This window comes from Orbicella franksi, chromosome 7 (assembly GCF_964199315.1).
Source record: "Orbicella franksi chromosome 7, jaOrbFran1.1, whole genome shotgun sequence".
NCBI classification, from domain to species: domain Eukaryota; kingdom Metazoa; phylum Cnidaria; class Anthozoa; order Scleractinia; family Merulinidae; genus Orbicella; species Orbicella franksi.
Genome location: NC_138151.1, coordinates 6,704,687 through 6,719,289, shown reverse-complemented (window position 1 = coordinate 6,719,289; position 14,603 = coordinate 6,704,687). Strand labels below are relative to the sequence as shown.

Genomic DNA, 14,603 nt, shown 5'->3' with positions numbered 1-14,603 from the left:
CGTCTTGAAGATCTCAATGCGTTCAACTTCTCGAAACATCTGAAACTTTATTTACTGTCTGAACAACATTCTGAAAACAAGTAATATTTCTATATGCTCCTTTTTTCCAATTTTATGTACATATCTCATTCTCTTAATAGCTTTTTTTCTCTTAAATCTCCATAGAAACATAATAAGGCTGACTAGAAAACCCTTGGTTACTTCAGTCTCCAGACTCATATAATACACTTTTCTTTGTCTTTACATTTCACTGATATAAAAAAAACTGTAAATGCACGAGTAAATAAAGTTATTGTTGTTGTACAGTAAGTTGTCAAGCAAGCTTGAAAGCATGGAAAGTTGGGTTGCGGAAATACTGGGCGATTTCTGGAATACTAGTAATTTTCAGACACGTATGGCAAATAGGGCTAGCAATTTGCTAATCATTTTTTTAAGACAGATAGAAACAAAATGACCAGTCATTCCCAGAGATTTTCAACCAGCTCTGAAAATAAAACTGGCCATATCTAGAAATCACCTCAGTTGTCACTTACATGTAAGTTAACAGAATAGTGTGTTTTATGGGTTAATTTAATTAAAGAATGCATGTGAATGGACTTCAGTATGCAGGCAATAAAAACACTGTGTGTAATAATGTGGTGTCAGTATTCAAACAACTATGAATTTAAGCATTCACACCTGAGTAGACAAATTCATCTGGTCTACTTCATTCATTACCCAACCTACGGAGCCATCACCGCCACACACCAGAATACGAAAATGATCAAACTTTTGGAACAGCTTAAGTCTGTTGACAAACACAGTAAAACCAATCATGTTAAGCTACTATAGTTATCTTCAATAATCTTTTCCATTAACCAAAACAAATGGTCATACAGCTGATAGCCATGTACACAACTGTTTGAAACACTTGCAAGAAGATCGACTACATCAACAACTGAAAGAAGTTCTACAGATACATTTAAAACAGACCCCTCCCTCTATTTCCTCTGTTATGCTCTCTGTAATGATTGTGTCACTTACCCTTTTGAAGGGCCGCCTAATGCCAGATCAAACACTTGAATTGGATTTAATAATTGTTTAAATTTTCTAACAAATTTAACACCCTGGAAAAAAGACCAACAAGAAAGTTATTTGTTACGTGGATTTACTTATAGGAGATCCTAGCAGGATAGGGTAGGGTTAGGAACTCCCAGGAGTGGGTGGGTGGTGTGCAAATCATTATTTTTAAAAGCCCCCCAAAAAATGAAAATATCACTGGTTTGAAAAGTTTAGCTTATGTTGAAACAAATTCATCTAGGTTGAAATAATTCTGACCTAAGAAACAAATTGGCCTACAAGCTTGCAACAACAAGAAATTCAAAAACAGATCCTTTGATGTTGCAAATTTTCTGGTGGAGCAGACTCCTCTAGGATGATGGGGTTCGCCTCACATTTTCAATATCCCTGCTCAAGTTCTGGCTAAAGGCCTGATGACCTGCATCAAAGGCTGGTCATGTACAAGAGGAAAATCAACACAAAGATGTAAAAAATATATTAATACTTGATAACTTCATAAAAACTTCAACAAGTGAAGTGGAATATGAATACAGTAAAGTAATAACCAACCTGATTTTTGCCACTTTTAGAATTGACAAAGACAAGCATAGGAAGACATCCTTGAGGTCTGATGGACTAGAAGAACAAAAACAATTAAAACAATTTCTTCTGTTTTTTCAATGCATGTACATAACTATACTATGTCACCCTCAGATTGTCAATGTTTTATGCTCATGAGATAGAACCTATCTTTCTGCTTTAATACTTACATTCCAAACAAGAGAACCAGAGGAGCTTAGAACAGAAACAGGAGGCAGGGTGAAGAGCGCATTTTCACCAAAAGAACAATTCAGTGACTGAGATCTACATGTCTGGTGAGTCTGTGAATCAAAGCAAAAATTCTACATAAGTGCATAGAAATAAACAGTAATGTTATTATTTGAATGGCCTATTCTGTCACAGGTTAATGACCACCATTTTGTTAAGCTTCCCTAACAGATCGTCAGTACCTATGTATTCTCCTGGGTGGAGTGAAGCTCTTGTTCTTAAACCTTTCACCACCACTGGCCAGGCTACTGGCGAGGCTACTGGCCATAAAGCAAAACTGCAAGGCTATATAAACCCAATAGCTCGCCCAAACAAAATGATGCTTTTAGACAATGTTCTTAAACAGTCTTTACATAATGTGGTAAGAGTTGCCCACCACTTTTAATTGTTTAAATTGTGATTGTTTTGAATGAGAATTAAACCACGTCCACAAAGCAGGATCTTGGTAGCTCTTAGGAGTTCTTTTCAAAATTTTCAACAGGCATCCCCATCCTTTTTATATCGGAGTCTCCCCAAGTCAGTAGCATGCAGTGGTCAAAAGGTTCAACATTTTTCTATTTAAAATTACACATCCACCAAATTGGCATACCATTAAATTACACCAAAGACATCTGAATCCCTGAAGCCGCCTTTTACTTCCACATATTTCATCGCATACTCCGCATTTCGCTGATGGAGGGAGATTTCCTTCAAGCCACTGATGCGGCACTGACAGCTAGAAATGAATGAATAGATAAATACTGGTCTGGGCAAAATCAGGCCATCTGATTTGCTCTTTCATGAAAGAGAACAGTGATCACTTTTCGTAAAAAGTCATGGTCTTCATTGAGGGGATAGCATTATCTTTGTTGATGTCTTCACGCTACAAATTTCAAATTTCAAAGTTTTAATATCCAAACAATCTAAAAGCAGGTACTTAACTTGTAAGATGAAAGAACACAAAAGAATGTTAGTGCCAAGTTTTAAGAGAGATGATGTTCAAAAACTGCTTCAAATGATACACATGTTCAAAAGTGTCAACAATTTACGTGCAAAGGGCAAAATAACGTCTGTCCTTGCATTACATATGACACAGACAATAATCAATAATTAGACATGAAGCAGAGCTACATGTACTTATCTATGCACCATATTGTACCATTGCTATACTTAATTTAATTTTCAATTATCCTTATTCTACATGTAACTTTGGCTAGTAACACCGAAGTAACATAGACCACTTACAAGTGATGGGGGAGGGGGCAAGAACCTGGGAAATAGCAGAAGGGCAAAGACAGTGGAAGAGAAAATGGCAGGGAGGGGGGATTCTACAAGGGTGGGAAGCAGAATTAAAAGGACAAGAACATGCTGGAGCATATAGGCAAGGCGCAAGGGCAGGACTCAGAAAAAAAAGTTAATTCTAGCTTGCACTTTCAGACAAGCAGCTCTCAAATTTTGCTTGCCCTGGGCAAGTCTTACTTCACTTTTGGTCGAGGACTTGCCTGGGGCAAGTGAGAACGAAAAATTAGCGTGCTTGTCCAGCAGGAAAATCTACTTGTCTCAGACGACCATACAGTACTTTTTTCAAGCCCTGGGCAAGGGTAGGGAGATAACAGGTGTTAAGGAGGTGGGACGTTTAGGTGTCCCCCTGTCCTGGTGTCCCCACCAACTCCTAACTGCAAGTCAGAGTAAATGGCTTGAGAAATCTTCAGACGTTTAATACATAATTAAACTCATCAACAATAGATGAGCTTGGGGAGTGGTGCCTAAAAGGAGGGTGAAGCCACGAGTGCCACCGAGCCGAACGCATAGGGTAACCATGACAACCCTGTGAGCGGCAACCACCCAACCGGCACCATCACACTGAAAAACAGTGGAAACACAGATACTTACCACATACTTACCATGACTAGAGGGAGGGATGGGCCGGGAATAAAAGCACTGTGAGAGCTATCCGATAGCGATAACAGACGCGGAATGACTTGACCTCTGAAGCTTAACTGTAAACCATGTGGTGCCCCTGCACGAAACCCCCGGCCACCCCTTACCAAAACCCTGGGAGATACTGCTGGCCAGCATTGTCTCGCATTTAACTTAGCCTAAATTACATTTAGCCACATTTATGCATGATGTTTGTCAAGTGTGCTGTTGTTACTACAACACCTGTTCAACTTACAGGGTCTGACTCATCAAATTCGCAATGTTCTCTCTTGAGTGATTGTACTGTTGTCCATTTGCAGTTGTTCTTAGCTCGCACAGCACATCTTCTGTGAACTTTAAATCTACAAACTAGAGAAAAATATGATAACAAGAGAATTGTCTCTCACTCATTTGCTCTTAATGTACCATCAAAAAATCTTGTATCAGTAATTTCAACTTGAAAATGTTAAATAAAAGATATTGCATATTCTGGTCAATTCCTGCTTGAGAATGAATTTACATGTATGCAAAGAGAAGATAGATTTTATCTCTCCAGAAAAGGCTTGCATGAAACTCTCTCTGGACTACAGGAGGGGTGTGGAAAGCACCTGTAATGATTTCAGACTTATTTTATAGATGATTTGTAACTTTTTGTGCCTGACAAGTTTTTGTCGACACAATTTGATATTTCTGTGATAACAGCCTATGTTTTGGGAAACTTTTGAATCAATATTTAGAAATGTTCTTGCAGGGCCATTTTGAAATTTTGAGCAAATCAGTTAAGATAGTAGGTTTTGAATGTTTCAATATATGTGCAATAAATGTGCAATAAATGTGAGCACAACAAAATAGAATATTTCATGCTTTGAAAACTATACAGCACACCTGTCAACAGTGTTTTCCACCAAATCAAACAAACTCAATATCATTATTCATATGAAAAATACTAAACTACTCATTATTCAAGACATATACCTTCACACGATAATCCCTTTGATGTGCCTGACAACGTTTCTCTGCAAACATTGCAAAATGTTGGTTTTGCATGGGAACACGAGTACATATACCAATTATGGGCCCCAGATAGTCTGTCTAACAGATCTGATTGCTGCAAAAACAAACAAAATGATCATGTCAACAGTTATACGCATCAGAGTAACACAATTAAATAGGAATGAAAATGAAAAATTAATGACCTATTTATGAAGTAAATAAGGACAAGACCATTCTTTAACATTGCAAAAATATCATATGGCTAATGTTTCAACCTGATCATTTTCATTTGCTTCACCAATCACTTTCAGAAAAAGTCTCACTAACAAAGTGTCGTTACAGTTGATTCAGACAAAAAGAAGTCTCGAGGATTTACCCAGGGTTGTTAAAAGCAGCTGACTGCCGATGAAACCTAATCACCATCTAGTTCATGATCTCAACTGGCTACTATGCTGAGTTTCTTGTCTGTGAGTCTTTGAAAAAAGATCAACCACTCATTTAAGAACAGTAAAGCCGCGGCTATACTTCAAACCTTCGTGACAACCTTCTTGCTGCTATGAAATAATGGTTTAATTTCAAAAACATTATAAACAACATGATTGCATCTTTTCAAGAAAATATCAATAAATTGACATGTTCATGTGATGATACCTTCAAAATAACATGATTGAGCTACTTACAGAGCAGGTCCGAGAGCCAACAGACTTCAAACAACTTATCCACTCTTCCATTTCCTTTCTGGAGTCAGCACTTAGATTAATATTTTGAAATGCTGTAATAACCTGTTGGAAAATGAAACAGAAAACAAAATCAGTAATCACATGTAACTATGAATAATTTTATACCTATTAATATTGAAAAACAGATTCATTCAGTTTCTCCCAAGAAATCAATTGACAAATCAAAATAAATCTATGGATGAGGAGGATGAACAACATAATTTTACATTTCAAACATTTTCAATATTTAAAATTAAAAGCAATCTGCAAAATTACTGTCTAATAATTATTTCAAGCTGTACTTACAGTAAAACTGGCATGTTTAATACCAGATTCTGCAACACTAAAATCCTGCAGATCTATTTCAGTAAATAAAGTTTCCTAGAAATCAAAAATAAAATTATCAAATGAGTCAAGTATGGCCAGATACCCTATTAAATAAATGTTAAATAAATTAAATCATTTCATAACAAGCAAGACATTATGAAATATCTTCTTTGGAGATAAATCATCATGCAAGCAAAGCAAGGTGCCCTAGAGTCACACATGCCATAATTACAAAATGCCTATTAAAATAAACATAAAATTTCTACCTCTTACTAACCAAGTTTGCGGTCCATACTGTAAGTCAGGGACTAACTTTTTTCCCCCTTCAACTTGTGGCCCACACATGAAGCACCTGGGCCACAAATCGAAGGGGAATAAAAAGGATCTGTAGCTTACACTATGGACTGAGAAGACGAGGTTAGTAACTAAAGATATTTATTATATCTCTACCGTGTGTCTGATGGGTTCAGGAATGATTTCTACTGTATTCATGTGAAATGGTTTCAAACTTTTGACGCACATCAAAGGCAAACCAAGTCAATTTGAAATCATTGTTAAGCACATTTTAATTTAAAATTAAATTTCAAAAAGTTTGTGGGCTGCACAGTAGAATATAGCCCACTAAATTGACCAATCACAGTGAGTGTAGTAACTAAGAGATAAAATGATTTCAAATAGACCAGTAAAAAATAAGTACAAAATAAAAAAATGAATGATAAATAAATAAACCTGTCCTTGACAGATTTGATTGATCCCCTAACCTCACTGGATTTTGCATAATAAAGCTTGTTTCCTTCTCTCAATTTGAAATATCTCCTTTTCCATCTCTGAAAAAAAAAATTCCCACATGATTACTACCAATAGCTCTTGTGCAAAGAGAACATGAAGTTGAAAATGTTTCGTTAGGATTAAACGAATATTCATCTTATTATGCGCCCACTAACTGTATATGGAACTTTGCAAAATATTTACAAAAAATACAATGTATATAATATTAATAAATTAAAATAATTTTAAAAAAATTATATTAGAAGACATTATTCTACAAAATACAAAGGCTAGCCATTATTTTATTTTAAGGTTAGAATGTTTTAAAATTGAACTGGTACATCCATGCAAGCTGACTATTTATTCATTCTGAAAATATGTTATTATTTATCAGTGTTACACTTCAGCGTACATTTCAGCGCTACAAGGATTTGAGCAACATAATTTAATACACTATATTCAGTACACATGTATATATGTATATATTCATATCCCATCAAATATTCTTGCTTGCGTACAATTGGTTTACACACGTCACATGATTGAATATTCCCCAGAAAAAACTGCCTTTTCCTTGAGCTACGCTGTTGGAAAACTGTTTGCTTCTCAGAACAGATAATGTCCGCGGACAAATATCCGAGCATATTTCCGCACCAAATGGGGGCTATTGTTTATGTATGTTACCAGACTGAGTATCATTTTACTCAGGACGTCTAATTAGTGAAACATCGACTATTTTGAGATTTTATTATTAATATTACTATTGTTAAGTATTTACTATTAATTATTTTTCTCCCTTGTGCTAAGTTTCTTTTTTTTCCCAAAATGAATGCAATTATAAATTCCAGAGGATATAATTTAGTCTTACTGACTATTAATATCTTGCCCTTCTCTACTTCATACTACTCTAACTGTATATTGTTTCAAACCGTCACATTATAACAGGAAGTGGAGGGACATATACATAAAATACAAGGGATTTATTATGACTAGACAGTGCATTTCAGGTCACAATGACATCAAGAAAATTCACTTGTTGATCAACAAATAAAACTCTTATGGTCATTCCCCAGTATTGCACTGCGCATCTCTGCTGCGCATAATTTCACGTGTGATTAGCACGGGCGCATTAAAAAATGGCAGCTTTTTCTTTGCGGCTGGACCTCGCCATACAGGTAAATTGTCATTTTCTCGAAAACGAGTACGGTGACCTATCATTTTTTCTGTTATGTTGAATTGAGTAATAAATTTCTCTATGTAAAATAAATATGGGCCAATTCTCAGTGTTGAGCGAGAAACAATCGTCGGAAACGTGATTTTAGCAAGCAATCATGACTATAATCATGGTGTTATTGTAAGGAATTTATATGGTATAAACAAGGTGCTGCTGCTCCGAAACGAACATGGGGACCCCTCATTTTTATTTCCAAATTTAAGTTCCTACAATATAAGCAGTCAATAAGCAAAGTTTGACAAAAATATTAGTGCTGGTTCTATTTCAGTGGAATGACCTTAAACTGGCACCTTTCCAGTTGCTAATTAAATAAATGTAATTTTTCATGAATTTCTCCAAAATGTTTTTAGTGAAGCCCACAATGCAAAAATAGAGTAGAAATGTGAAAAAAGACTAATCAATAACCCACTGCCATGGCAAGAGTCCTTACATCAAGGAGACAAACTTTCCTGGTAGTTTTAAAGAAGCTATGCCACAGCTTACACATCTTGAAAATTTTAGCCTAAATTCTTCAAGTTCGTCGTTTGTAATCCTTGCCAATCTTCTCCATCCTGAACCATCGTTGTTCCTTTATGATTATTATTGTCCCTTTAGTGTTCTTCCATTTTAAAGCAAACTACTAGTTTCAGGTTTCCTTCAATTTAAAGGTAATTCTGTATACGCAGCCAAATTAACTTAACATAGTGTGACTGATCTCCTTTGAAGGAGCTCAGTCACGGTTTGTGCATATTGAAAAGTTTAGCCTCATTTTTTCAAATTTGTTGTTTGTAATCCATGTTAATCTTCTCCATCCTTAGCCATCCTCATTGTTCCTTTATGGTTTATCATTATCTCACTGATGTTTTTCTATCTTGTTAAACTGTTATTTTCAGGTTTCCTACCATTTAAAAGTAATTTTGTATGTGGCCAAAATAACTCAAAATACCGTGACTGAGCCCCTTTAAGGTTCTCAGATGCCTGAGGCTAGAAAACGGACAACTTCTCCCCCTCCTCCCCTCTCCCCCCCCCCCCCACTTCCCCACTCTACTAGATTCCCTTATCCTAATGACACAGAGAATTTTGTTTGTCATTAAAAATTCATTTTGTTTCCAGCATCTCATTAATATTTCAGAAATTTTCCATGATTCCATACTCTTGTTTATTTGTAACTTTCACAAGATTCCCAATACATGATCTTGAATATTCAAGGGCTGGATTATTCTGTCATTTCAAGCTCATTTGTGATGCGATCTTTATTGAACGTAAGGTCTTTCACCATGGTAACATACAAAACCATAGATTATAATCTTTACGTCTCATATAGAATAAAACAAAAATAACTTAGTGATTAGGAAGCACCTGCGTTGTTTTACAGGGCATTGCTAGACTCAAGACAAAACGTAAAGAATAATAGTAAGGGCAATGTAATCACTTGTAATAAACCTCTTATTACAGCTGATGGTTGCATATAAACAGCACAAGTTAACCTAAAATGGCTTGTACCAATCCAAACATACACTCAATCTGATCGCGAGCAAAACTTTCAGCAGTATGGTATAAGCAGCATAATAAGATGTCATTTTTTCACTTTGATATCTCAGTTTAATTAGAAAATATTCCATTGTTGTGCTGGCTACACAAAAGACTGTTTTTTGAAATTATCATCCTTAAATTGGGATTTAAATTTTGATTGGGAAAATGCCATTAATTATTAACAAAGGCTGGAGAACATTATCGAGAGGGATGGGCTGACAATTTTATGCATTAAATCTCTTTAGATTATACTTTCCTTACTAATTTGCCAAAGATTACAAAAGATTTTTTGATCTGGACAAACAACTAATGTTGCGCTTCATCTTTAGTTAGTGGGCAAATAAGAATTCTCGTCACAAAATTGATATGACCACTGCAAAGTTATATTTAAATTGCTCATTGTCTTACTTCACTGAGTGCAAACAAAATTTCAAGGACAAATTTATACTGTCCTGGTTGTATTATAATGTATCTGTGTTATTTTAGGTTGACAAGGTCAATTTCCAGAGAAAAATACTGGACCTACCTGAAATGAACCGGTTTGTTTGAGCAAAAATCCCTCCTTGATACAACCCTGAAAAACATAACTGAAAATATGAGTAACTGCGATCAGAATTAAAACATGTACAAGCTGATACAATATTGATTTACACCTCTACCGTTTGATCTCCCCTTTGGACCTTTTCGGTTGCAAATTCTGCCATCATACTAAGCAATCTTTTTTGGCCAGGGTTGTATGAAAGGCGACTGAGATCGATTTTCTTACAAATATCTCATACGGACAGTGTAACTTGAAGCAATGATCCCGAAGAAAATAAATCTAAAAACCGTTTGACAGGCGAGCATTAGAAAGAGTGACGAGAAAATAATCGCAGAGTAATTCTTTCTGCTCACAATAACAACGATTTTCAATAGTTTTGCACCATCTCATTTTCCGGTCTCAATGAGCCGTGACGCAAACCCACAACAACAGGGACTACTCAGTAACTATATTTATATTCAAAACGAACATACAGGTGCATACATTAGGTAGCTAGCTAGCTTGCGGTCTGGTAATCAAAAATTCTCTTAGCCAAAACATCAACCCACATAAGATCACCAAAATGTTACAACAGGCAAGACTAATGCTACTTAAAATGAACCTATAAATATATTGGTTTCACGGCCGGCCGAATGAAAATCCTCACATTTTGACCTACAGTGCGATTCAAAAATAGCGGATCGAATATTAAGCGTACCATCATGTTGGGCATGAATGCCATTTTTTGAAACGTAAAAGTGCAAATTTTAGGCATGTTTTAGAGGAGACAGGTAGAAACAGGTTACAGTTACAAAGGTTCTTATAAACAGCGAGAGATTTGTTTTGATATACGCTAGCACAATGCCAAAAGTCACCCTGTACGGGTGACCGAATCTTCGTGATCATATGCCACGAAAATTACCAGAAATCTAGATTTCGTGGAAATATTCTTCGATCACATTTTTCCTCCTAGAACATGGCGGAAAAAATAGAATCTAAAACTCTCGTTGCCGTACAGCAGCAAAGATCAATTCCACAGCGAGTACAACTCACCACAGATTTCTCCACAATCGAACATCGACCGAATTCACACTGGCAGTGTTTCGTAAACAAAAGAAAACTAGAAATTAAAAAACATTCTAGGGTTAAAAGTTTCAAAATATTGCCTTTGGAAATTCCTAGAATGGTCTGTCAAGAATAAAGCGACGACAGGTTGCCTCGAATCTCGAGAAGAGCTGAGCATTTCTTGCCGGTTGTAATTTTTAGCCAACATGACTTTACTCACCCTGGCTTTCACAGCAGTTACCGTAGATTTTCTTCGGTGATACAATTTAAGGTTTTCGGTTCCAGCTTCGGAGTCACTGTCGTCTGACGAATCCAATTCATTTTCTACTACCCGTGGAGTAAAATCATACGATCTTCTCCAAGCCATCTTCATCTCCCGTTATTCATGAAGGCGACCATTACTATGTCCGCCATTATTTTCTGTGGCCACGTGACAAGAACACCAATCGAGACGCTTTGGTGACCTCACTTCCGCTTCCTTCGCACCCCCCTGAAAATAAGAAAAACATGACGAAATCTGGGAAAGAACGGCACGGCTCACGTACACTGGCTGCGTGAGTGATGGAAGTAAACAGGAAAAATTCAGGTAAAATTAAACTGCGGCAATTAATACTGAATTAATAATAAACTGGATGACATAGCAAGCATGCTTTAAACACAGCCTTAGGCTACAAAATATTGCAAATAAAACCCGTTATAGGTACGTAGAGTTGGTACGTTCCGTCACAAGAAATCAAATCAAGCATTGTCATAAATATAAGGAGATGATATATTTTCAATTAAAACTTTTCTGCTCCACCATATTTTATGCTATGCTGAGAGCCTACAAAGAACTATTCGCTCTTAGCGCCTAACGTAACCTATCTGTTCTTAGTCTAAACAACACAAGCTGATTCCAACTGTTCCTTATTCCTCGTTCTGTACTCTTTTTTTAGACATTGCTTACGCTGTTTTTCCCGACTTACTAATTCTTCACGGAAGGAAAATATGCAGGAAAAAATCGTTATACGTCAGTCATTAAAATCGTCCTACTTTCCGGGAGTGTGAAAGAGAATCAAGCACAAACCCACTCGATCTTATGTTTCACTAAAAGTTTAGGGACGTTCAAAGCGAATGCAAATTTGCAGAAAAAAAAAAAAAGAAATAACTTACCCCGAGCAAGAAGAGAAAATTGCCTTTTGACGTAGCTACTTTGGGCAAAGATAAAAGACCAGATGCTTCACGTCAAAATAACATAAATGGAAGAAAAATCGATGAAACTTATCGTTAGAAGCTGATCTTGAAATAGATGCGGCTATTTGGAGAGAGGTCGTCGAGAGAGTGTCATGCTCCGCTTGGTGTTAATTTGACTAATGAGCCAACGATTTGCTAATTCGCTTGTTTAAAAAGTCATTCCATTAATTTCTGTGGCGAAAATTGCAAATTCGGTCAATTGAATCTCGAGCCAGTTTGCAACACGTAGGTCTTGCAGTCAAGAAGTCACTCTTGATTAATTTCCAATGTACATTAAATTTCGCAACATACGTCGATTATGACGACTGATCTTTTTCTTACTTTAAGGCGTAAGTCATCAAAGACAGCAAAAGTAGAGTGCAATTTATTTTTGCACATGTCGTGTTTGCAGTTTATATGAAATTGTTTGACTCATCGCTCCAATGACGTCATAATGACGTAAGAGTCACGCGTGATTGGAGAATTCCATTTTTTTCGTGAAGACTATTCAGGCGCTAAGTGTCATAACAAGCTTTCCTTTCACGGACATAATTAAACGAATAGAGCAGTATAATACAGCGGATATAGTTTATTGTCTTCTACAAGTTGTCATGTGTGCGTTTTTTCTTAGGATGATGTATCACAGCTGATTCACATATTTGTAAAAAACTGCGTTCCCTCTCAATAACAATTACACGGCATTATTCCAACTAAGAAACGGCGAGAAGCGAAAACAAAGAGACGGAGTAACAGCCCGGAACGAAACAAAACCGCATCATCGCTTGTAGTGGGAGTAATTTGTTTTGTTACCCAAGGAGCGAAGCGTACATGTGTAACAGCACGGCTTTTTTCAGACGTTTCAGTCCGTAAGTTCGCGAACTGCTTACAAATTCACGTCTTGTTTGCACAGGATGCGGCAAATGACGAAATGAAACTTGAACGACCTCAAGCTTTTTATATGAAAACACATTCACTTTCAGGGTTGACCAAGCACTAGTGTCGTGGAAAAAGAAAACACCTTGTCATGATGACTTCGTAGAAACTACATCTGCACAACTACTTTAACGCTCCCACTCAGTCTCATACTAATAGGTACTACAGTCGTGATAATCTTTATGCGTAGTCCTTTAGGCAACATTTGGGAGCTAAATTTACATTTCGATTACACAATGCATGTTCATTCCCCTCTACACAAATTTAACAAAAAGCGCACGTCATATCATACACTGATATGCTTCCATTCGTGCAACATTTTTTCCATGTTTTTCAGTTTGCGACTCGGTATATAAGCTAAAGCCTCAAACAATTACGTGATTCACATGCAAGAGTCTGTCACCCTAAAGGACTTTTTTTATAGCCGGCAGGTGTCAAAATGGCGTCTTGGATAACGTTTTGGTCAAGCTGTGACCAACTTATTAAAAGCTCTAGGTAGAGACTAAATCATATCCGTGGATATTAAAAACTCAAAGAAAAACTTACAGAGAGAAGCTTGATTGCTTGTATGAAACTGACACTGACAGGGTTTGTGGTGACCACTGAAAAAGTAGCCGTAATAATATCATGGGTGACAAATTACTCCTTAATTTTGGCGCAAAATTTCAGCGTCTAATTTCACATGTCAAATTATAAAATTGCCATAGTAACGTTTTCGCGCGAAATTTCGGATACAATAAACAAATCAAAATCTCATGATTGTAAGCGTAATTTGTCATCCGCGATTTTTAAAGGTAATCAGATGGTATAATTAATTAGGAAATAATTTCACTTACGTTTTGTCAACGTTCTAATAATTTCCCTCGCCTAGAATTTTGACAAAACGCACGTGAAATTATTTCCTAAATTTACTCAATCGTCAACATTTGATTATCCATGCTTGTTTCATTTGAAAAATGTTTACCTATTGCAACTTGACCTGATCGATGATAGAATTAAAAGAAGCATTCAGATCCGATTCCTTGACCTTTATTCAAGAGGATCCAACAGCTAAGATGGACGAGTCCGAATACACAACTTAATTTCTGTCATGTGTTCCCACCAGTTTTGGTCAAAGTTTTTCCTGCGAAAATGCTCGAGTATACCCTGAACTCGATCTGTCGTGTGCAATTACTAAGCATGTAAGTATTTATTTATCGAAAATGTCATATTAAAAAGATCTTTAATAAATTCAGCATCTTTATTGAATTAGCTTGTTCAGTCTGTATTGACAGATATTGGTGTGATAGGGTGGCCTCGTGGTTAGTGCGCATGCGCTCGTCTCCGGATCGAGCGGTCCAGGTTCGAGTTCTGGCCGGGGACATTGCGTTGTTTTCTTGGGCAAGACACTTTACTCTCATAGTGCCTCTCTTACCTCCAGTGCCTAAATGGATCACTGTGGGGAGGGGAGGGGGAACCCTCCAGGGGGAGGAGAAATACTCCTAGTCTCTTCATGCTACAGAAACCGGGATAAGCTCCGGTCTGATAGGCCACTTGGCTCGTATGCAGATTTGGC

The 14,603-nt window shown here is 36.7% G+C and overlaps 1 protein-coding gene across 1 annotated transcript in view; it reads right to left on the bottom strand.

Moving 5' to 3' along the window:
* The window catches only part of LOC145493807 (diacylglycerol kinase delta-like), a 31,106-nt gene extending 18,737 nt beyond the window's left edge, over window positions 1-12,369 (bottom strand). The window contains exons 1-13 of the mRNA XM_081473282.1: window positions 12,056-12,369; window positions 11,124-11,393; window positions 9,845-9,892; window positions 6,566-6,631; window positions 5,784-5,858; window positions 5,439-5,540; window positions 4,741-4,873; window positions 4,022-4,134; window positions 2,456-2,581; window positions 1,809-1,919; window positions 1,609-1,674; window positions 1,024-1,106; window positions 679-787 (exon numbers count right to left, since the gene is read on the bottom strand). Of these exons, the coding sequence (XP_081329408.1) occupies window positions 679-787; window positions 1,024-1,106; window positions 1,609-1,674; window positions 1,809-1,919; window positions 2,456-2,581; window positions 4,022-4,134; window positions 4,741-4,873; window positions 5,439-5,540; window positions 5,784-5,858; window positions 6,566-6,631; window positions 9,845-9,892; window positions 11,124-11,276 (1,185 nt within the window). The 5' untranslated portion in view covers window positions 11,277-11,393; window positions 12,056-12,369. The remainder of the gene's footprint in view (window positions 1-678; window positions 788-1,023; window positions 1,107-1,608; window positions 1,675-1,808; window positions 1,920-2,455; window positions 2,582-4,021; window positions 4,135-4,740; window positions 4,874-5,438; window positions 5,541-5,783; window positions 5,859-6,565; window positions 6,632-9,844; window positions 9,893-11,123; window positions 11,394-12,055) is intronic.
* Between the last annotated feature and the right edge of the window lie 2,234 nt (window positions 12,370-14,603).